Consider the following 22492-nt stretch of genomic DNA (forward strand, 5'->3'; position numbering starts at 1 on the left):
CATCCTGGATATATCCTTCAAACACAGACTGTAGACCCCTCTGTCTGCTTCTCTCTGGAATCACTCTTTCATTTTCCAAAAATATGATAACATTTCTTCAGGGAGTGCAGTTAGTTACAGTGTGGGCTCCATGCTTACTGCGACCGCTTGTTGGACAATAAGGGGCGGGGCTTAGCAAAGGGTCAACTGTAATAGAGTTAAGCGGCACTTTCTACAGTGAAAAATAGCCAATATTTAAACATTGGAAACAGAGTATTCAGAATGCTCTGAAGCCTGTTAAACTACTTTCACAAATGTTTACCTCATTATTTGAAACTTTGGCCGTGTTTACTGTGAACATCTGGCACTATAATTTTTATATATAACAGAAAATAAGTAAAAGCATAACTTTAAGTTTGCCCTGAACAGATGCAGCAACAAAACAACTTCAGCCTCCAGCTCATTCTCCCATGGTGCCCCAGGTGGTGCAGATTTTTAGAGCGTCCCCAGCCAACCAGGAGAGCTATGAACACTGAGCACCTGCCCTGCCTCTGTGAGCTGCTCTGTCCCAGCCAGCGCTCCTGGTTTCTGCACCTTCCTTGCTTCTTTATCTATTAATGTACATTACCTATATACCTACACAACAACAGGATGTACTTTTACTCAGTATACGTCCATCATTCTGTAAATAAAAACAGCCCAAAGAAAAAGTGGGACATCAGGATATGTTTTCTTTACAGGAGAATGATGTTTAGTGGTTTCCAATCCAACCTGTCAGTACAAGACGTGATCTGTATCATCGCAGCAGCGCAAGATGTTAAATCATTCATCATCTTTACTGTCTGCTTTTGTGATTGGCATTAAAAGGCAACGTTTATTGACATCCAACGTCCGCTTCCAAACAACACAAGGATGGAAAAGGTGTGTGTGTGTGTATGTGTCTCACTTCCACCTGTCTTTCAAATACACACTCAAACCCTCTGCCCATATTTAGATGGAAAAGCGTGTGTTAATCCCGCACTTTATGGTCTCAAACTCTTGTGCTCCCTTTTTCTTAGGCTCTTATGTCAGAACACTATATCTATTCAGCCCCTGTTTAGCCTGCCTCGCCGTATATTACCTGTCCAAATGACCCTGACCTGTTTAAGACTAAAGCTAAGCCTCCTGGGATCAGGTGCACAAACACACAGTCCAGCTGAGTGGAACAGAGTTGGTGAAACTTTAGCCTACAGAGGACGGCATTCAGGAGCCGCAAACTGCACCGTCACGTCCGACCCTGGTGACAAAGGAGCACCTGTGTGTGTGCGTGTGCATATGTGTGTGCCCGCGAGAGTGCACTCGAGCTTCTGTTTGTGCGCGCTCTGCCTGTTACACACCCTTGAGTCAAAGGGAGTTCACAACAGATGGTAATATGGCAAAGAATAGAGACTATAAAAAAGCCCTTGAAAAATAGAAGTAATTACTGGAAAGAGGTGATGCTGCCTTTTCCCCTTAAATCTTACGGATATTTTGGTGTATTTCATCAGAACCGTCTCGAATTAGAAATCAAATTAAAGAAAGTTTTAGCCTCCTACTCTGCATTCCTACTTCAGTATGAAGCCGTAAACTAGCAATAGCTCAGACTGGTATCCAGAGGCTGCTGTGGTCAGGAAACTGGTCTATAATTCATAGGCAGCCCCGCATGGTGCACGCAATCCAAAAGCAAACTGCTCTTTAGGGGCACCGGAGGCACCCCCCGCCTCCACTCTCAAACCATGTCCCGGTGGTAATGGCGTGCCTGTGATTTCCTGCTCGGCTCCATCTTCCTGCCCACGCAAACACATGTCGCTGACCTCATCTAACAAAGAGCGAGAGTGTGTGTGTTTGTGAGCATGTGTGAAGTAATTACCACGCCCTCAGCAGACCTTAAGACGACCTGCGTGCCATTAATCATCCTCCCCCAGAATCCCAAACTACCATGTTTGACTCTTCTTAGTGTTCCTCTGTGTTGAGAAGTTTTTTTTTACCTTGTCAGCTGAAGTCTGTAGAGTAAAAGGATCATGTTGAAATCAATATACTCAGCAGCAAGAAAAGGAGATGATCCCGGCGCTCTGAGTGTTATCTAATCCCTCGTGTACTAAATCCCATTCAAATTTTCACAGCTTAAGTCCAATAAGGCTCATCTCCGCTTTATAAATGGGTTAAAGTGTTGTCTGCATGAACGGACATGTCGATGATTTTAAAACGCACTCGGACAGGAAACAGATTAGACACAAAGACATCTCAGCACAACAGGGTTTTTTTCCAGGGGGATAAGGATGATATAACTCACCTGTCTAAGTGAAAAGCAGCAATCTCAGCGTTGTGCCTCTCAAAGTCGGAGAAGTAGAAGAAGTCTGGAGGGGTTTCCTGGTCCCGGGTCTGCCTGAAAGATAGCGTTTAGGAATATATTAAACACAACATCAGCAGGATCATATTCAAATCAATGCCATACGTTTCTTTTTAATGTGATTTAATCGCTGTTGTTACAGAAATATAGTTAGATGTATTATCCACCCTAAATTGAATTAGATCTGTTAAAATTGAGCTCTGTGCTTTTGCCATTCCCCTAGAAATGAATAAGAGTAGAATGAATATTCACATTTAAATCAGTGTAGCGGAATGGTCAGAGCGGCGGCCATTTTTAAAGCGATTTTCATAGCAAACGTCCGTACATACTTCCGAAAAACCAAACCGACATGCGGCAAGTGCAAATTCAGTGAGGTGAGGGTCTGCAGTAATGACCAAATGAGCAGTGGAGCAGTAACGTTCAAATAAGCACTCCGTTACTTTTAAAAATATCACCTTAACTGTCATGTCCTTGTTTCTTTTGTTGCCGTTTGTATGTTTTTGAAACATGTAAACTGAAAGTTTAGCTGTGTCTGTAAAACGAGTGATAACTGAGAGGATTAGAGAGACTGTGGGGACAAACAGCGTGCAGATCAGAATATATTTTCACATCTATCTCAATGAATTACAGATTTAATTTGACCAAACGAGAGCTGGTGATTATTGGAACAGTGGACAAAATAATTAGATGACTAACAAGACTAACAAAGATGGTTTTGGTGAATTTTAGTTGTTGAATAAGGTGTGTTTTATGATGCGTTAACAAGGCAGTTAAGCTAACATTAGTCATAGTTTGGTGAAAGAGAGAAACTTGGATTGGTGAACGGTAGGGCTGCAATGATTTGTCGACTAATCGATGACTAATCGACTATTAAAATAATCGGTGACTATTTTAGTAGTCGACTAATCGGTTTGAGTCATTTTTCATAGAAAAGTACTATAACAGTACCCCGAAATTCTCTTATTGCAGCTTCTTACGTTCAGATATTGGCAGCTTTACACACTCTCCCATGTCGGTGAACTAAAACCCTTTGGTGTGAGTACGAAACAAGACATAAGATGACATAGTTTTGGGGTTTGGGAGAGACAGACCGAAATTTTTCAACGTTTTAACACATTTTTTGATAAAATGATTAGTCGACAAATCGAAGAAATAATCGACAGATTAGTCGACAATGAAAAAAATCGGTAGTTGCAGCCCTAGTGTGCGGTTGTAGGTGTCAGGATATGCTAAAACGGCGTTCTCAAACTAGTGAGGGTGACACACTTTACAGCCCCACTGACACGTATTGTCACCTCGAACAACAATCACCATCTTCTTTTGCTAGTCAAATGACAACAGCAAAAAGTAATGTCGGTTCTACTCTCATGCTGTGTTCACACTATGATCAATAATGCAACGGTGTGACCAGCTACATTATCGCTGAGTTTCCGCTGAAGTGTTGCTCCAACGCTCATTATGTAGCTAAATTGTCATGGGCATCTGTGTGTCTGCCAAAAAGCACCGCCACTGATCATTATCTAAAGTTTGTATTTGGTCAGAAAAATATCTTTGCTTTTGATCAATGTCTGAGCCCCAATTTAACATCTTATTTTGCTGCCTGATTGCATCCCCATGTGCACCGCAATGCACACAAAGCTAGCATAGCATCAGCTAACAAAAGCTTATTAACACAGTACCATAGCAAGAAAAAAACCCATGTGATTGGTTGATGTTTTATTGTGTCATTAGGGCGCTGAAAAAAGTTGAGGCCAGATCAACTTTTATTTGAAGCCCGTCAAGCCCGTCCACAGTGTCGGGCGCCGGGCATCAGTTTGTGGCTTCATGCCATTGAAAATGACTCATTGCCTGTTGCTTGTAGTATGATAGACCATATTCATTTAAGAGAACATGAAAATCTACACAAGTGTGGTCAGAATTCTGTGGGTGCATATTGTGTGTGTGGGATGATGTTATAAATAACATCGTAACAGAGACATCAGTAAGGTATTCCAAAATAATATCTCTATAATGACCAAGCGCTTAAATGTTTTAGCAAGCCATCTTTTGATTCGAGACATCTCTGCTCCTCTCCACACCACTCTCCTCAGCTTTCATCAGATTTTCATCTCCTGCGGGGTGAAACTCATCTCAGCGTCTGCATCCCTTTCTAGGACAGAAGCTGACGCATGAGACCAAAGCCTGCGTGGACAAGGCTGCTGAAGGGAAGCTGGATGAGATTCTTGCTCACATCCTGCAATTCCTCCCAGCAAACACACCAACACACACACAGAGACAGACAAACATCCAGGAGATGTGAATCCCTGCCAACCAAGCCATGGATCTGAGTCAGGAACTGCTAGAAGCCTCTTTGTGTCTGTCTGTCTCTCCCTGTGTCCGTCTGTCTGCTCCCTTATCTGCCAGCAGGATATTATCTCCCCACATTCGCACACTTGCTTTCTCTTTCTCACACACCTGACATTAACCTGCTCTGCTTGTGCACAGTCAGCTAAAGCTCACACACACATATATCATACATGCTGCCACTTAACTGTATCCCCCCCTGCTCTGCCCTGCGTTATCCTTCCTCCCCTCCTCCACTCCATTAGTGTGGATTGGACTTCAGGGTGCATTATTTTCCCTCCGCCTTCTCTCCTTCCCTCCCAATTTTCCCTGACTACAGAAACTGTCCTCCTATTCTTTTACATGTCAAGGAAGCAGCCATTTACCCATAAATCAATTGCTACTATTGTGATCCCTTCTCTTCTCACTCAGAGCGAGGAGGGGACTAATGGTGTTTTTATTTTCAGGGTGCAAGCCAGGGGAGAGATACTGTGTAGATGAAGAGAGGGTGGAATAAAAGGTACCGAGGGCCCTCAGTTTTAAAAGGTGACCTTATGAGCCGGAGCACTCAATGCGCCTGTGACGCACCTTGTTATCACTCAAACAGGCCTTTTATCGAGGCACCTTATCATGTGTAGATAATCAGTGTTGTTAAAAGGCTCGGTGGCACAAAAAGAAGCAAAGTTCCAACACTGAGATGTGAAATGGAGGCTTTTTCTTCATAAAACAGCTTGTGCTTTAAGAAGTTACTCTGCATGGACAGCCAGTAAGACAGACAGAAAGAAAGAAAGAAAGAAAGAAAGAAAGAAAGATAGAAAGATGTGTTGCCAAAACACAATTACAATTTAAGACAATCCATCCATCCATTTTCATTCGCTTATCCAGGGCTGGTTCACAGGGGATCCATCCATTTTCATTCGCTTATCCAGGGCTGGTTCACAGGGGCAGCAGGCCAAGCAAAGCACCCAAGACGTCCCTCTCCCCAGCAACGCTTTCCAGCTCCTCCTGGGGGACCCCAAGGTGTTCCCAGGCCAGATGAGATATGTAATCCCTCCAGCGTGTTCTGGATCTGCCCCGGGGTCTCTACCAGTGGGACGTGCCCGAAACACCTCCAGTGGGAGGCGCCCAGGAGGCATCCTGATCAGATGCCCGAACCACCTCAACTGACCCCTTTCGATGCGAAGGACCAGCGGCTCCACTCCGAGCTCCCTCCGGATGTCCGAGTTCCTTATCCTATCTCTAAGGCTGAAACTCATTTCGGCCGCTTGTATCTGCGATCTCATTCTTTCGGTCACTACTCAGAACTCATGACCATAGGTGAGGGTTGGGACGTAGATGGACCAGTAAATCGAAAGCTTCGCCTTCAGGCTCAGCTCTCTCTTCACCATGACGATCACTGCTGAAGTCACACCAAATCGCCAATCCATCTCACACTCTGTTCTACCCTCACTCGTGAACAAGACCTCGAGATACTTGAACTCCCTCGCTTGAGACAGTAGGAGTTTGCATTTAATTTTTGTAAAGAACTTTGTTTTGATGTCTTTTTTTTGTGCTCCACTGTAGCAGGAAATGTTGCCCTGTCTCCACCTGTCTCTGAGGACAGAGCTGACACAGCCCGTCTTCAATAGGCAGCCTGGTCTTCCTGTGTCTGCCGGTCTCTACGGCCAGGCTGTGATCACTGAGTCTGTATCTGTCTCTGATCTGCCACAGCGGTCTTTCCTTACAAGCTAGTCCACCATAGATGATTTTTTTTCCACCTCTTCCCTGATTTCACTTTCCTCTTTGGAGACTGTGTAACGTAAACCTGACTGACAGGTATTACAGGCTTTGGTTGCCATGGTCACCGAGATGTAAATGCAATTTCCTGTTAGGGGGGAAGCTTAGATTTTTGAATGTGAGGCAGTAGCTTTGTTTGTGATGTGAAAAGCCAGGCACACAAGAACACACACTATGAAGAAATAACCCAAATAAATAATTTCCCCTCACAGTTAAACACACAGCCCCTTTATGACTGAGTGTCCTTGATAATAAAAGGCTTTTTATCTGGAGTAGAGTGTGATTAGGCTACTGCAAATATGCTGCACGCGGTTCAGCGGAATCTTCAGGAGTGTGTGTGTGTGTGTGTGTGTGTGTGTGTGTGTGTGTGTGAAGTGATGAAGCTGAACTGCTTGCCTGTGTGGACTCAGTTTGTGCTGACTCGGCAGTTTTAATGTTCTTTCATGAGCTTAGACCTGCACAGTGGAGGGTTATATTAGAGGGATGGGAGAACAGCACCAACAGCTGTGGCCCAGACTCTGCATACACACTCCTCTTTTCTTTCTGTGTGTGTCTCTCTCTCTCTTTCACACGCACACACAAACACACACACTATCACACAGCCAAACCGATGATACATGTTGGTGACAGAGAGGGGGCAGCAGAGACAAACCCAGTGAGACAAAATCAACGCACTAATCACTTTCCATGTCATCTTTTGGAATTAAATGTTCATGTTGACTAAATATCGGGACAGAATGCAGTGTGTAAACAAAACACACAGTACATACACCCACTGACCCACTGCTGTAATGGCATCTTGTTACTGATCCAACACAAAGAAGGAGCCAGAGAGAGAACAGACAGAGATACAGGCAGGGTGCACAGGAGATCTGTCATCTATTGGTAATCCACAGCAGATTTTAGCCCCCCACTGACAGGCGTCTTTGTCTCTGTCTGGCCCTCTGTTCTGTGTGTGTGTGTGTTTGTGTGGGTGGCTAAGAAGACATGGGGAGAGTTTTGCTGTGAGATCTGGGTGAAAGCAACTGCAGCACTTGTTCATGCACACACACACACACAAATGAAAAGATTTTGAACATACAATGTAAACTATCCATGACTCCATCACGTAAGAGCTTTTTCTCTGTGTAGTTACAAAATTTTGTTGCATTTTAAAGCGGCTATAAACGTTATATGTATTTAATAACAATATATCAAATGACGCTCATGGTGATGAACCTACAGAGAATTATGAATCTGCAGCTCTGGCATTATGGAGCTTCATAGCGAGTTCAGCTCATTGTTCAGCTGTCCAGCCCACAACTTTACTGTTCTGGTAATTCTCACAGCTGTGTTCCGCAAAAAAAATTGGGGTTAAAAAAAAAAAAAAAAAAACTCAAGAAATCCACTGCACACTAACTGCCTGAGATCAAACAGTGCAGACACAGTAAGAAACTAACTGGTGAACAAAGTGAAGCATTTGACAGTTTGAGAGCCAAATATTTTCATCAGGAGCAACAAAGGAAGACAAAGAGAGTGAATACTTGACCATCGTTCATCAGGTGACCAGAAACATGACTCCATGTAATTGATAATGTCGCTCCGTAACAAATGGATATGGATATTAGCAAATGTTTGCTAAGTATTTTGCGATATCAGCTTAAGGCTCATTTATACTAACAATTTGCCAATCAGCACCATGGGCGGGACTGATGCTGTTGTCAATGAGTGCGTTTACATGGACAGTTTAATTCCCTTTTCATTCGGAATTAAAGTTCATTCCTATTAAAAGTGATCTTGTAAACACCTAATTCAGAATGAAAATGGCCAATGCGATTGAAAATTCAGTCCGATGTAAGGGGCTGGAATATTCCGTTTCTAATTCCGAATGAAAGAATTTCTCGCACTTGTATACACTCATTCCTCTTTAAATTCATTCCGGTCTTTCTGCGCACGATGACGTATATAGCGCGCATAGCAACGGGCTGAGATAGAGCAGTCAGACTCGTTGCACTAACCGGTTTCCATTCGCCAAAGCACAGTCTTCTACCTCCCTTCTCCTCCTCAGCAGATGAAGCATTAGCCGAACAAGGTTGTTGTCATACTGCTGCTTCAAGAATATAAGCAAAACAAGCCCGAAAAGGCACTAAGAACGGCGTCGTCAAGCATCTAGTTATCCGGAGCGAGGACTACAGTGTTTTCTTCCGGTAAACGTAAACACGTAACATTCGCCCCGCCCCCTTTCCAATCAGAACAATCACGTAACCGCACCCAATATGTCGTTAAGCACTGTCAAGCAGTGAAACCATAGACTGTAGAAAAAATGGACGTAGCTTCTGTGACGTCACCCCATTGATTTGTGGACCCCAGTTTTGAAGTCTCAAGTTCGCCATATGAGTCGTGGCCATCTTGGTTTTTTGGAGCGAGAAGTGACCATATTTGGGCAAGAGGTTGGCCCTGTGGAGGAGCAAGGGAGGGATCTTATGGAGAAACTGCGAACACTATTGGTAGACAGCCAAATACGCATAACTTTAAGACTTTGATTAAATATCACTGGGTGAGTTTTTTAAAAAAAAAATCACCCCCTGTACAGTTTTCATGAATGTTGAAATTATCTATAGAGACAGAAACCAGTTTTGTACGAGGCTGCAAACATGGGGGTCTATGGGGACTCACTGGGTTATGGAGCCGGCCTCAAGTGGCCATTTAAAGAACTGCAGTTAGTACAAGAAAGATGCTGCTATCAAGGCTGTTCTAAATCGACATGTCTTCACAATACTGACCGACATCATAGTTTGTTTCTACTTTGCTCCCAAGCAAAATAAGTATATTGGCATACCTAGGAATCAGTGTGGAACTAAAAATGAAGACAGTTTTAAGCAGATACGGTGGTCTCTCGTGATTGGTTAGGGAAAACCAAATCTCCCTCGCCTACAAGAAATGATTTGGGTGGACGCAATATCAGACTGATGTAGCAAGATGTCAATTCAGTCTGATATCAGGCAACATTTTTGAAGTTTAGAATATGTCAATTTTTGTCCTTTTGCTTTCCTTTTTTGCTTTGCTTTCCCCACAAACACAACATGATGCATAATATGCTTATGCTCTCATCTAGTCAACTACATGGATGTAACCTCAAGACAATGAGTAGCAAAGTATGCACAAATGTGTTCTTGGGGCTTAACTTCTTCTAAGTTATTTCATCCTCTAAACAAGATCAAGTGGTCAGAGTACACCATTAAAAAGTCTACAAGAAGGGAATAACTAATAAGTTTCCCATAAAGGAGGAGAGAGAAGGATAAGAGGAGATTCAATAATATTAAACCCTGCTTAGTTTTGTCTAACCTGCTTTGATTTACCAATTCTGCTTGGTCACCGTGCAGCCAAATGAAATTCCCTCTCGCCAGCCTGACCCTACTTAACACCAATTATCAAGCATCCAGCAGCTTCTCTCCTCTCCTTTTTTTTTCTTCCACTTACTCCCTCTCTCTACCCATGTCAATTGTCTCTCTCATTCCCTCTCTTGCTCTTCTCTTCCCTAACCAATTTTCCGCGCCACTTGTGTTTACAAAACAAATTTCACCAAAGTATCATTTTCCCTCCCTCTTGACACTGTGATATCAAAGGAGGTGCACTACGGCATGCCTTTTCTCCTGTGGAATAGCCCGCTTAGAGTCCTTTATGAGTGTGCAAAGAAAGTAATTACTGCGATGTATTCAGGATACTCTTGGGTAAATGGCACCTCAGAGTACTCACAACACCTCTCAAGGTGACAGACAGGTAGAAGGATGGAGGACCGGATGAAAGATTCGGAGATAAAACCTCTTCAGCCTGGTGATTTGTGTCAGAGGGTGCTTGTCTGTCAGCAGCAATACATGCAGAAGTCTCAAAGAGAGCACAAAGACTGCAAAGGCTGCGTGTGTATGTCATGTGTTTATATCTGCAAACAGCTGAATACTGTGAGTGTGTATATATATATGTACATTTTGTGGGTATTCCTGACTGTTCGGCTGATTCCTCTTTATTTTTCCTCCACGCTTTTTCACTTCCTCCAGCATTGGTATCGGAAAAGGATCTAAGAATTGGCCCCGGGCCCCAAGGTAGCTGTCTAGATTGAATTTCAAATCAATGTTACACAAGTTGTCTTCTAGCCGCAGCTATTTTCAACACACAGGGCGAGGCGCCGCCAGAAGGGGAAGGCAAGTTATTCGCATGTGTGGGAAGCAGTATAGGCAATATTATCATAAGAATACTGGGACGAAGACTTGACTTAAAGAAGATGGATGACGGCCTAAGTCAGTGCTTCAATTTCAAAGTTATTAGATACTCATGAGCTGGGAGAGCGTGTGGAATTGATATGAAGACTGAGTGAGATTATCAGCTTTCTGCTGCATGAAGTATTCAGCATGTGTAAGCGTAGAGGTGCTAATATCTATTGATTGATCTTTTATTGGAGTAAGGTACCCAGGGGAGTCATGCAGTTTCATTAATGATGTGCATTAAAGATATCAGCCATTAAAACCGTTATGAGGCTCCATACATGAAGTGATGGCAGGGATTTGGCCTTCGTAGGTGGCTACTGAGAATTGGCTGTAGGGTGTGGATTAACTTTTAGCAACTGCACAGTATACATCCATCCATCCATTTATTTATTTTCATCTGCTTATCCAGGGCCGGGTCGCGGGGGCAGCAGGCTGAGCAAAGTATTACAGACGTCCCTCTCCCCAGCAGCACTTTCCAGCTCCTCCTGGGGGACCCCAAGGCGTTCCCAGGCCAGGTGAGACATGTAATCCCTTCTGGGTCTGTCCCGGAGCCTCGTACCAGTGGGACGTGCCTAGGACGCCTCTAACGGGAGGCGCCCAGGAGGAATCCTGATCAGATGCCCCAACCACCTCAACTGACCCCTTTAGACACGAAGGAGCAGCGGCTCTACTCCGAGCTCCCTCCGGAGGTCCGAGCTCCTTACCCTATCTCTAAGGCTGAGCCCATCCACCCCAGGCAGGAAACTCATTTCAGCTGCTTGTATCTGCGATCTCATCCCTCCGGTGACTACCCAGAGCTCATGACCATAGATGAGGGTTGGGACGTAGATGGACCAGTAAATCGAGAGCTTTGCCTTCTGGCGCAGCTCCCTCTTCATCACGACGGAATCTTTCAAGGTATATTATGCAGGATTTTCACAAAAAGCAATCTAAGGACTCAAAGTAATCCCTCTCTATCGTCACTTATGACCCACTAGAAGTGTGTGGTGGTGAATCTTTTTCTGCCCTCAGCCTGTATGTTCTTATTTTTTCTCATTCTTATTTTTCTACGTGTGGGACGTTCCTGGGTACACTGTGTAGGTGAGGTTGGGACTTCAGGAAAAAGTAGTGACCAGATGCCCGACGGTCAGCAGCATGAATCCAAGAAGAAGCAAAAGTGACTGAAAAAATGCAAATATAGTGAGGCCAAACAACAAGCAGGCAAAGCTGGTTGGCTTACACTATTGCTGGTGATTCTGTTTACAAATCGCAGATGCCAATTCCTGCAGAGCACACCTTTAAAGAAAAAAAAGAAGAGAAAGAAGACTTGAACAGAGGACCTAGATAACGTAGAACACGAAACGGAAATGATAACATTTAATCCACCTGCAGTGAAACATGGTGTTGCAAACACTGCCTGTATATTTCTTAGATAAATGTAGCTGAAAGTTTTACTGTATGTCAGGACACATTAAAAAGTAAAGCCTTACTTGTGTATAAAAGTGTAGTAACACTATGTGACAAAGCCACTTTACAAATTACAAAGAAAGCTCCTGCAGCCCGACTTTCTCTTAAAAAGTCATACAGTGTGTTCTGTTCTCTATCTTCCAATTATCTCATTCACTTTAATCTCACTCATTCCTCCTCTCCCAATTATCTCCAGTGCCTTCACTCTCTCTTCGCTGTCTGACCTTCTGTCCATAATAAAACCCGCAGGCAGACGCTCAGGCCCTGAATTTGGATTCTAAATGTACGACTTTGAGGGAAGCTGCATAGCTGTGGGCTAGGTCACTATCTGTGACCACCAGAGTTCTCTACAGCAACCCTTGAGATAAATGACAAACCCTCAGAGTAAGTGTAAATTGAGTGTGTGTGTGTGTGCGCGCATGTGTGTAGTCATGTTGAGTCAGAATGGAGAGTCAAAGATAGAGCATGTGCCTATCCAACTGTCTCATCTGGCCAGATGGCTGAGAGTCCCTGCCTGTATATGTCAGGGATCAGGCCATGGCTTATGTGTGTGCAAAGCCCTGCTGCTCTCTAACTTCCCTCTGTGTATACAGGCTACACAGGGTGCTGGGAATATACCACACAAACATGCTATATGACTACTGACAGGCTGGGGATCAGGGACTAAAACAAGAGCTCAACTTGAAAATGAAAATATGACCATTAAAAGCTCCGATCAAAATATGATTGTCATTGATTGAAAACCCTTTAATGCTCAGAGGGAGGGGGATTAGTGCGCAATAAAAGACACATCAACAGTGCAGCACTTCATAAATAGAACATGAGTTTTATCGCAATCCCTGCCCACTGTTTCTCTCTGCTTGTTTTAGTCTGGAAAGTATGGAGGCCCATTTCTACCAGTGTGACGGAAAAAGAGACCCTGCAAGTCATTATGATGGGTTACTCTCAAAATAATGCCTCAGTATCTCAAAGTAATGACTTAGTCTCTCGCAATAATGAGAAACTCTCTCTACGTAGTGATTGAATATTTCAAAATAATGACAAACGATACTGAGTCAGTATTTTGAAATAAATAAGTCATTATTTGGAGGTAGGTAAGTCATTTTGAGAAAGCTTCTCATTATTTGGAGGTAGGTAAGTCATTATTTTGAGAGAGTTTCTCAGTATTTCTATATACTAAGTAATTATTTTAAGATAGGTACGTTATTGTTATTGAGATAAATTATTGTGAGAGTAATGCGTTATAATGACTTGCACAGTCTTTGGGAAACTTTGTCAAATCATATCAATATTTTGAGACTAAGTTATTATTTTGAGATACTAAGTCATTATTTTGAGACTAAGTCATTATTTTGGGACACAAAGTCATTATTTTGAGATACTAAGTCATTTTGAGACTAAGTCATTATTTTGAGATACTAAGTCATTATTTTGCTAACGTTTCTCATTATGTTGAGACACTAAGTCAATATTTTGAGACTAAGTCATTATTTTGAGACTAAGTCATTATTTTGAGATGCTAAGTCATTATTTTGCTAACGTTTCTCATTATTTTGAGACACTAAGTCAATATTTTGAGATACTAAGTCATTATTTTGAGGCACTTAGACATTATTTTGAGACACTAAGTCATTATTTTGAGACACTTAGACATTATTTTTTACATACTAAGTCATAATTTTGAGACACCAAGTCATTATTTTGAGACACTAAGTCATAATTTTGAGATACTAAGTCATTATTTTGAGACATTAAGTCATTATTTTGAGACATTAAGTCATTATTTTGAGACATTTAGACATAATTTTTTATATACTAAGTCATCGTTTTGAGACACTAAGTCATTATTTTGAGACACTAAGTCATAATTTTGAGATACTAAGTCATTATTTTGAGATACTAAGTCATTATTTTGAGACATTAAGTCATTATTTTGAGACACGTAGACATTATTTTTTACATACTAAGTCATCGTTTTGAGACACTAAGTCATTATTTTGAGAGACATTATTTTTTACATACTAAGTCATCGTTTTGAGACACTAAGTCATTATTTTGAGACTAAGTGATGTTTTCGAGGAGGTTTCTCATCTTAACGACTTACAGGATCTCACTGGCGGCAATGGGCTTCCATAGAAGGGTTCAGCAGAGGTGTTATTTCCAATAGATGACTGGCAGTTCTTCCTTTAATGGCAGTACACACACATACATATATATATATATACATATGTATATATGTGTATATACATATATATGTATANATATATATATATATATATATATATGTATATATATATGTGTACACACCTCATTTAAAGATCCCCTTCAGACATGTTTTAAGACATGACATGTCAGTGTTAATGCCTGGTCAACATGTATTGTGTGTGAATGTCGCAGCTACGTAGGCTGAATATCACTTCCTTTGTCTCAGTGTCTGCTCTACATTAATCTGAGAACTATTTCTGAAATGACTGTGAATATTTTCCTTCTTTTCTTCGCTGGCCTTAATTGACTGGTGAGACATATTCAGACGTGTTCCCCTGGGCATATTGCTCCATAGAGCTCAGTGTTTAAAGGCTGAAATCACTGTAAAGACCTGATGCAAAACTGCAGAATTATATCTGGGCTTCTGAGATCTCTTCCCTACAATCATCTTAACGTATCCCCTGAGTTGAGAGCACACTTGCAATATGTATGAAAAAAAATGGAAATCTTATTAGTATCACTTCGTATTTTTTCATTCTCACAAAGCGGCATTTTAGTGAATGCATTAGTGCTTTTCCATGTCAAAATAAGTGTTGTGCTTGTTACTCGATAAGCGTATTCAGTGGTGGCTTTCAGTAAGAAGTGCGAGTAAATGGCAGCTTTCTGATATCAACAGACTAAATGTTTGATGACTCAACCGCTTTTCAATTGCATTTCATTCACTTAGAATAATCAGAAAAAAGACCTTAGTACAGTTTTGTGACATTACAACAGCTTAGTATCAGAGCGATTTTTTTCCCGCAGCAACAGATGGAGAAAAAGATTATTTTAGTCAGTGTAATTATGAAAATTGACAATTTTTCTTTTTAAAAAAAGGCATGTATCATTTTGTATCATAATTATTTTACACTTCTGCATTACAGGTATTCTTTATACATTCACACTAATTAGTTTTATACCAATTATAAAACAGCTTTCACAGCAGTAGAAAGCAGCAATATGCTAGATTTTGCTGGAGTCTGGAGAATTTAAGAGGAGGAACTCATACATAATTCATACATGTTATTCCTATGGTTTAAGACAGCCCAAAAATATTAGTAAACATGAACAACTCTCTACCAGATGCAAAAACTAGAGTGCTAAAACTCAAATTTGTGATGTCATAGGGTACACAGTCTGAGGCTGCTCCAGAGATGATGAATTGGGAAGGATGTTATAGATGACACTGAGAGCACCCAGGGGAATGTTCTGAGTGTATGGGTACATTTTCTGTTTCAGAACTGAGAACGCTACAAGAAAACAAAGCTCATTTTGGGATGAAAAAGCAAACAAACATTCTGTGGGTCCACAAAATCAGGCTCCCATTCATTGTCTATGGAGCAGCTCCAGACTATGTACCCTATGATACCACAAGTTTGAGACTTACTTCTCCGGTTTCTGGCTTCGACAGAGAGAGTAGCTCATGTTCACAAATATTGATTGAACATTCTTAGGCCATGGAAACATACTGGAATTGTTAAGGGGCGGCTGTGGCTCAGAGAGAGAGCGGGTCATCGACTGATCGGAAGATCAGCGGCTGTATCCCTGGGCAAGATACTGAACCCCAAATTGCTCCCAATGGTGGTTCCATCGTTGTGTGAGTGCGAGTGAATGGTTAGTGAGTAGCAGGTGGCACCTTGTACAGTAGCCTCGGCCACCAATGTGTGAATGTGTGCATGTATGGGTGAATACATTCTCGGAACCCATCGGCTGTATTTGGCGTCTGACTTCCGGCAGACAGCAATACAGCCTCCGGGGGCGTCTGACTTCCGGCAGACAGCAATACAGCCTCCGGGGGCAGACCCCCGGGCGGAGGAGGCGAATTTCCATTTCCGACTTCTGTTTATATATAAGTAAATATGCTGAACCTTTGCNGTGAATGTGTGCATGTATGGGTGAATGCATTCTCGGAACCCATCGGCTGTATTTGGCGTCTGACTTCCGGCAGACAGCGATACAGCCTCCGGGGGCAGACCCCCGGGCGGAGGAGGCGAATTTCCATTTCCGGCTTCTGTTTATATATAAGTAAATATGCTGAACCTTTGCGATGGATTCAGAGTTTGCAGTGACGCCAATTATGTTCTGCCTCGTTAGTTAACCGCACGGACCGTTTAACCTGGCAACAACTGCAGCCGGCTCAAATGTGATTGGTCAATATCATGCGGACTACAAACAGCCTACAACCGGAAACCAGGGCTCTACCGTTCTTCTTCCAGAGGCAAGATCTCCGGGGTTTGCCTACAGACTCTACATATAGAGACTAGGGTGAATGCGACATGTAGTGTTAAAGATCTTTGAGTGGTCGGAGGACTACAAAAGCGCTACACAAGTGCAGTCCATTTACCATTTTATCTTTAATTTAGGTGACGTTCCACTCATCTTTAGTATGCTGGATTTATAATTTCCGTGAGCGTACTTTTGTTGAAAGCAGTTATTTTTGTGATACAAAAAAGGGACATGGAGGAAAATATTTCCAATAGGAGGAAAAAAAATTGAGGATCTTACACTTCACTAAGGTCAAAGTACTTTCGGGTCAACTGGTCACCATGGAAATGAAAACAATGGAGCAATTCATACTTATTTTGTATCAAACTTGGCTTCAAATATGAAGAAATCAAATCAGCACTTGTATACGGTATATCAAAAACACAGTATATTGTGGAATGAAAATTGACGATAATCATCCCGTGTATTCTCTACAAGAATCAAATCACAATTTGCCTCACAGGGCTTTACAGCATACAACATCCCTCTGTCCTTTGGACCCTCACAGCAGAGGGTGTTTGTTCTGCCACAAAAACCCTTCTGTTTTCAGCCCTTTATGAGTCTTTGTGACTGACAATGAAAAGAAGCACAATTGTGTAATATCCTATACAGTGATACCAAGAAAGTGTGACATTTTCTGAGACGGTTATCGAACTGTGAAAACCTCACACCACTGCAACCCTACTTGGAACGAGGGGACATTTATGTTGCAGACTGTAACATTCCTCCAGCCTGGCAGACCTTCATCAGACCAGCTGCAGCACTCAGTTTTGAGGGTCTTGATGAATGTAAGCTAAATGCAGAGAACTTGGACTTTGTGTGAGGAAAGAGGATTGGCACTGGTTTTAAGGAGTTGGACCCCAAGGGAGTGTCATTAAGGAAAGCAAGACGTCTCAGCAGACGGAGCCAGTTTTCGAAAAAGGGCTGAAATTCATCTGGCTCCTGGGCTCCTTTGATAAACTGAAGCCATGCAACATTTGTATTAGTCCCTACACTGACATCTTGTCAAGTAGAATCATGGAGCAGGAGAGGAGGGTGGGAGAGAGACGGAGAAGGTGTAAAATAACTGTGGCGTAAGGTGAAAAAGAGTGATGGAACTACACAGAAAAAAAGACTGAAGCAGTGTGGGTTATGTGCATTTACTGTATGATCATGCACCGGAATAATACTGCTGTTTTCATGTATGCAATGCATGTGGAGTCACTAAGGGGATTACGCACTTGAAGGATGGGACAGGTCTTTATGCTCATGGTTCGTCTCTTTCCCATACCGTCACACACAACAAACAAAAACACACATCGGTTTATCCACAACAATCAGGAGTGTTCCAGCAACGCGGAGCCACACTTGGTCATATTTACATATCCATCCACAGAGGATTAACTGTTTTCAATAGCACAAGTCTGAGGCAATCCTTCACAGGGTGTGCAATTCATGACAGGCTTTGCACAGAATATGAACTATGAATTATGCAGAACATACACAAGCATCAAGGGTATTCTTGGGTCAACAGCGATTAGACGTCAAAATGTGCAAGCTTGGGGATGTTTAGAACAATAAGCTTCAACATGTGGCGGAGTGTGTTGACGCTGCACACTGACAGGATGTGATTCTCTCCTGCAGATTTCCTCGGCATATTTGGACATAAATACCCACGTTGGATCTTGAACAGTAGTTTTTTTCCAAGGCCAACCACCTGCTCCAAAAAAGTCTTGAAAATTTGACAGCTATACCGAACTGAACATGCCAACCATAAAAATGAGGTATGTAAAGATTTACCGGGAATGTATGAATGCTGTGGGTTCCTATTACCACAAATATTACAACCAACCACCCGAAAGTGTCACAGAGAGTGCTAACAAACATGAACAGGGGAGCACAGTCTCTCTACGATCTATTCCAGCAGGAAATTCCTCCAGAAAGCCTCTGCCAGTTGTCTCTATCCCTCAGAGCCGCAGAAGTCGTGAGAGAAGCAGGGAGGCGTAGATTTTGGTTGGGGGTGGGGGCTTCAAAGAAGAACAGCCAGATTCAAACTACATAATATGGGAAAAAGCAAAAGGCGGCATCCACCTCGACACTTCTGTTCTAACAGCGGCAACAAAACGTCAACAAAGTCCACAAAGGCCGACATCACTTCCATAATGAAAACAAACTGGATAGCACTCCGCCTGTTGGGATCAATGGGGATTTTAAGAGCTTTTGCTGTATATGTGTGTGTGTGCAAGTTTTTGTTTCTGCCTGCACACAAAATCAATGGGCATTACCATGAGTCTTCATCTCACAGGGACTGAGTAACAAGCCCTGGTATTCAGCATGACATGTAAGCTGAGGCTGATGAGAGGAGGGAAAGAAAAAAAAAAAAAAAAAAATTCCCACTCTGAGCGTGTCAGTAAACTGCAGAAACTGCAGGGCTAGCGAAAAGTAGTTCTCTCCACTCCGACTGAGGAGGATTTGGGGAAAGATATGAGAAAGCAGCTTCACTTTCTCCTCTCAGTCTGAATTCCCTCTGATTGTTCTCCGCATTCGCCCGTCATCTGAAACACCACGGGTAAATAAAAGGGTGGATGCTGCCATGCCTCCAGTTTGAACACATACGAGGTCTTAAAGCTGGAGCAGCTCTCTGTTTCCAGGATGGCTGCATGTTTTCTCTTAGTCATAAGATATATTTGAGGTTATAAAAGGCTACAAGAAATCTGTGACCGGGGTGAAAATGCAATCATGTTCTCCTCTAGGGATAAAATTCAAAGCAGATTCCCTGAGTGGAAATTGGCAGATGAGTGGGCCAGAATGAGTGCTGTGGAAGAGGACACTGGACTACCTGCCAAAACCATATAAATCAACCCTTTTTAAACTGAGAATCTTTACTGAGAGGCTCTCTATAAAATGTCCATCCTCCAAGCTAGCCTGCAGTACAGGCCATTAAGATTTATTTGATTATCGCTAAGCAGTTGCTGAACAGCAAACACCAATTAGAGCAAATTATGTTAAATCCTGGGAAGCTTTAATTTTCCAGACCCACCGCCCCAACGCGCACCCACGCACACATACACACACCAACACACCACTCTCAGCTAGGACATGGAGGATTTCTGTATGGTTTGAGCCAAGAGAAGTTAATTGGATTGTGAGTAAGCATTTTGGACGTCCATTATCTTTGCCCATCTGTGGGGGGGATATCTTGAGGTGCCTCATCCAAAACAATCCTATTATGTTGACCCACAGATAAGCAAAATGCACACACACACATTCATTCTCTCGCACATACATCTCTTTATAAAAGCACGGTTTTTCTATGTGTGTGTGTGTGTGTGTCTTTCTCTGTCTGTGTCTGTTCTCTCCTGTCGCCCTCTCGCGGGATTTCGTGGGGCGTGACGTTCTCTCTTCTCACCAGAAGAGGAGGAAGAAGATTCTCATGGACATCTTTGGAAATACCTTCCCATACATTACCAAACAATATCTGTTCACTCAGTTGACTGATGTTCCATTTGTGTTTACACTTTTCCCAATGGCAAAGCAAAAAGACACTGGTAGTGGTACTTTCACATTAGTGAAATGGGGTTCAACTCCCTATAGTGTCAATGCTTAAAGGCCAAACACAAGACATTACAACAACTTAATAAACAACAACTGATTGAACATATACACCTCAATCTGTATCCATATAAATCACAGACACATATAGCCTATCATCTTTCAACTGACGCCTCCTTACCAAAATACATGCTTACTATGAGCACTGCACTAGTACTGTACTATGATCTTTTTTCATGATTTTGAACGACATGCTATACTATGACATTTTTTTTTCATGATTTTGGACGACATACTATACTATGACGTTTGTTTTCATGATTTTGGACGACATACTATACTATGACCTTTTTTTTTCATGATTTTGGACAACACGCTATACTATGAGGTTTTTACATGATTTTGGACGACATACTATACTATGACGTTTTTTTCATGATTTTGGACGACATACTGTACTATGACCTTTTTTTTCATGATTTTGGACGACATACTACACTATGACCTTTTTTTTTCATGATTTTGGACGACATACTATACTATGACCTTTTTTTTCATGATTTTGAACGACGTACTATACTATGACGTTTTTTTCATGATTTTGGACGGCATACTATACTATGACCTTTTTTTCATGATTTTGAACGACATACTATACTATGACCTTTTTTTCATGATTTTGGGCGACATACTATACTATGACCTTTTTTCATGATTTTGGGCGACATGCTACACTATGACGTTTTATCATGATTTTGAACGACATACTATACTATGACGTTTTTTTCATGATTTTGGGCGACATGCTACACTATGACGTTTTATCATGATTTTTTGCGACATACTACACTATGACGTTTTTTTCATGATTTTGGACGACATACTATACTATGACGTTTTTTTCATGATTTTGGGCGACATACTACACTATGACGTTTTTTTCATGATTTTGGACGACATACTATACTATGACCTTTTTTTCATGATTTTGGACGACATACTATACTATGACCTTTTTTTCATGATTTAGGATGACATACCATACTATGCCGTTTTTTCATGATTTTGGACGACATGCTATACTATGACGTTTTAACATGATTTTGGACGACATGCTATACTATGACTTTTCTTCATGATTTTGGTCCACATGCTATACTATGACTTTTCTTCATGATTTTGGATGACATGCTATACTATAACATTTTTCATGATTTTGGTTGACATGTTATACTATGACTTTTCTTCATGATTTTGGATGACATGCTATACTATAACGTTTTTTTTTTCTCTTTATAAAAGCACAGTTTCTCTGTCTGTGTGTGTGTCTTTCTCTGTCTGTGTCTGTTCTCTCCTGTTGCCCTCTCGCGGGATTTTGCGGGGCATGATGTTCTCTCTTCTCACCAGAAGAGGAGGAAGAAGATTCTCATGGACAGTCACGCACACTCCAATGATCATGATCATGGATACGTGGCATTGCCAGGTAACTCACATTTACCACAGGCCAATGCATTACGGAACCTGCTTAGCGTTGCCCACCCTGGCATAGCATTATACCTTCAGTCATCGGAACCTGCGTTAAAGCTTTTAGCATCAATCATCCGAACCTAACTGTCCGCTAACTTCACCTGCTTTAACGATAGCTTCGTGTTGGTTGCAGAAAGTACATTGCACTTAACGACTCTTACAAGTTTAGAACATAGGCCTGAGTTGTCCTCTAAATTTCACCTTTTTCACTTTTTACTTTAATTAATTTCATCTTTGGAAATACCTTCCCATACATTACCAAACAATATCTGTTCACTCAGTTGACTGATGTTCCAATTGTGTTTACACTTTTCCCAATGGCAAAGCAAAAAGACACTGGTAGTGGTACTTTCACATTAGTGAAATGGGGTTCAACTCCCTATAGTGTCAATGCTTAAAGGCCAAACACAAGACATTACAACAACTTCATAAACAACAACTGATTGAACATATATACCTCAATCTGTATCCATATAAATCACAGACACATATAGCCTATCATCTTTCAACCGACGCCTCCTTACCAAAATACATGCTTACTATGAGCACTGCACTAGTACTGTACTATGACCTTTTTTTCATGATTTTGGACGACATGCTATACTATGACCTTTTTTTCATGATTTTGGACGACATGCTATACTATGACGTTTTTACATGATTTTGAACGACATTCTATACTATCACATTTATTGATGATTTTGGACGACATGCCATACTATGACATTTTTTTCATGATTTTGGACGACATGCCATACTATAACGTTTTTTCATGATTTTGGACGACATGCTA

The 22492-nt window shown here is 41.8% G+C and overlaps 1 protein-coding gene across 1 annotated transcript in view; it reads right to left on the reverse strand.

Moving 5' to 3' along the window:
• LOC126406158 (extracellular serine/threonine protein kinase FAM20C-like) overlaps nt 1-22492 on the reverse strand; it is a 44521-nt gene that overhangs the window by 11256 nt on the left and 10773 nt on the right. The window contains exon 4 of the mRNA XM_050070336.1: nt 2291-2383. Within this exon, the coding sequence (XP_049926293.1) occupies nt 2291-2383 (93 nt within the window). The remainder of the gene's footprint in view (nt 1-2290; nt 2384-22492) is intronic.

This window comes from Epinephelus moara, chromosome 18, assembly GCF_006386435.1.
Source record: "Epinephelus moara isolate mb chromosome 18, YSFRI_EMoa_1.0, whole genome shotgun sequence".
Classification (NCBI taxonomy): domain Eukaryota; kingdom Metazoa; phylum Chordata; class Actinopteri; order Perciformes; family Serranidae; genus Epinephelus; species Epinephelus moara.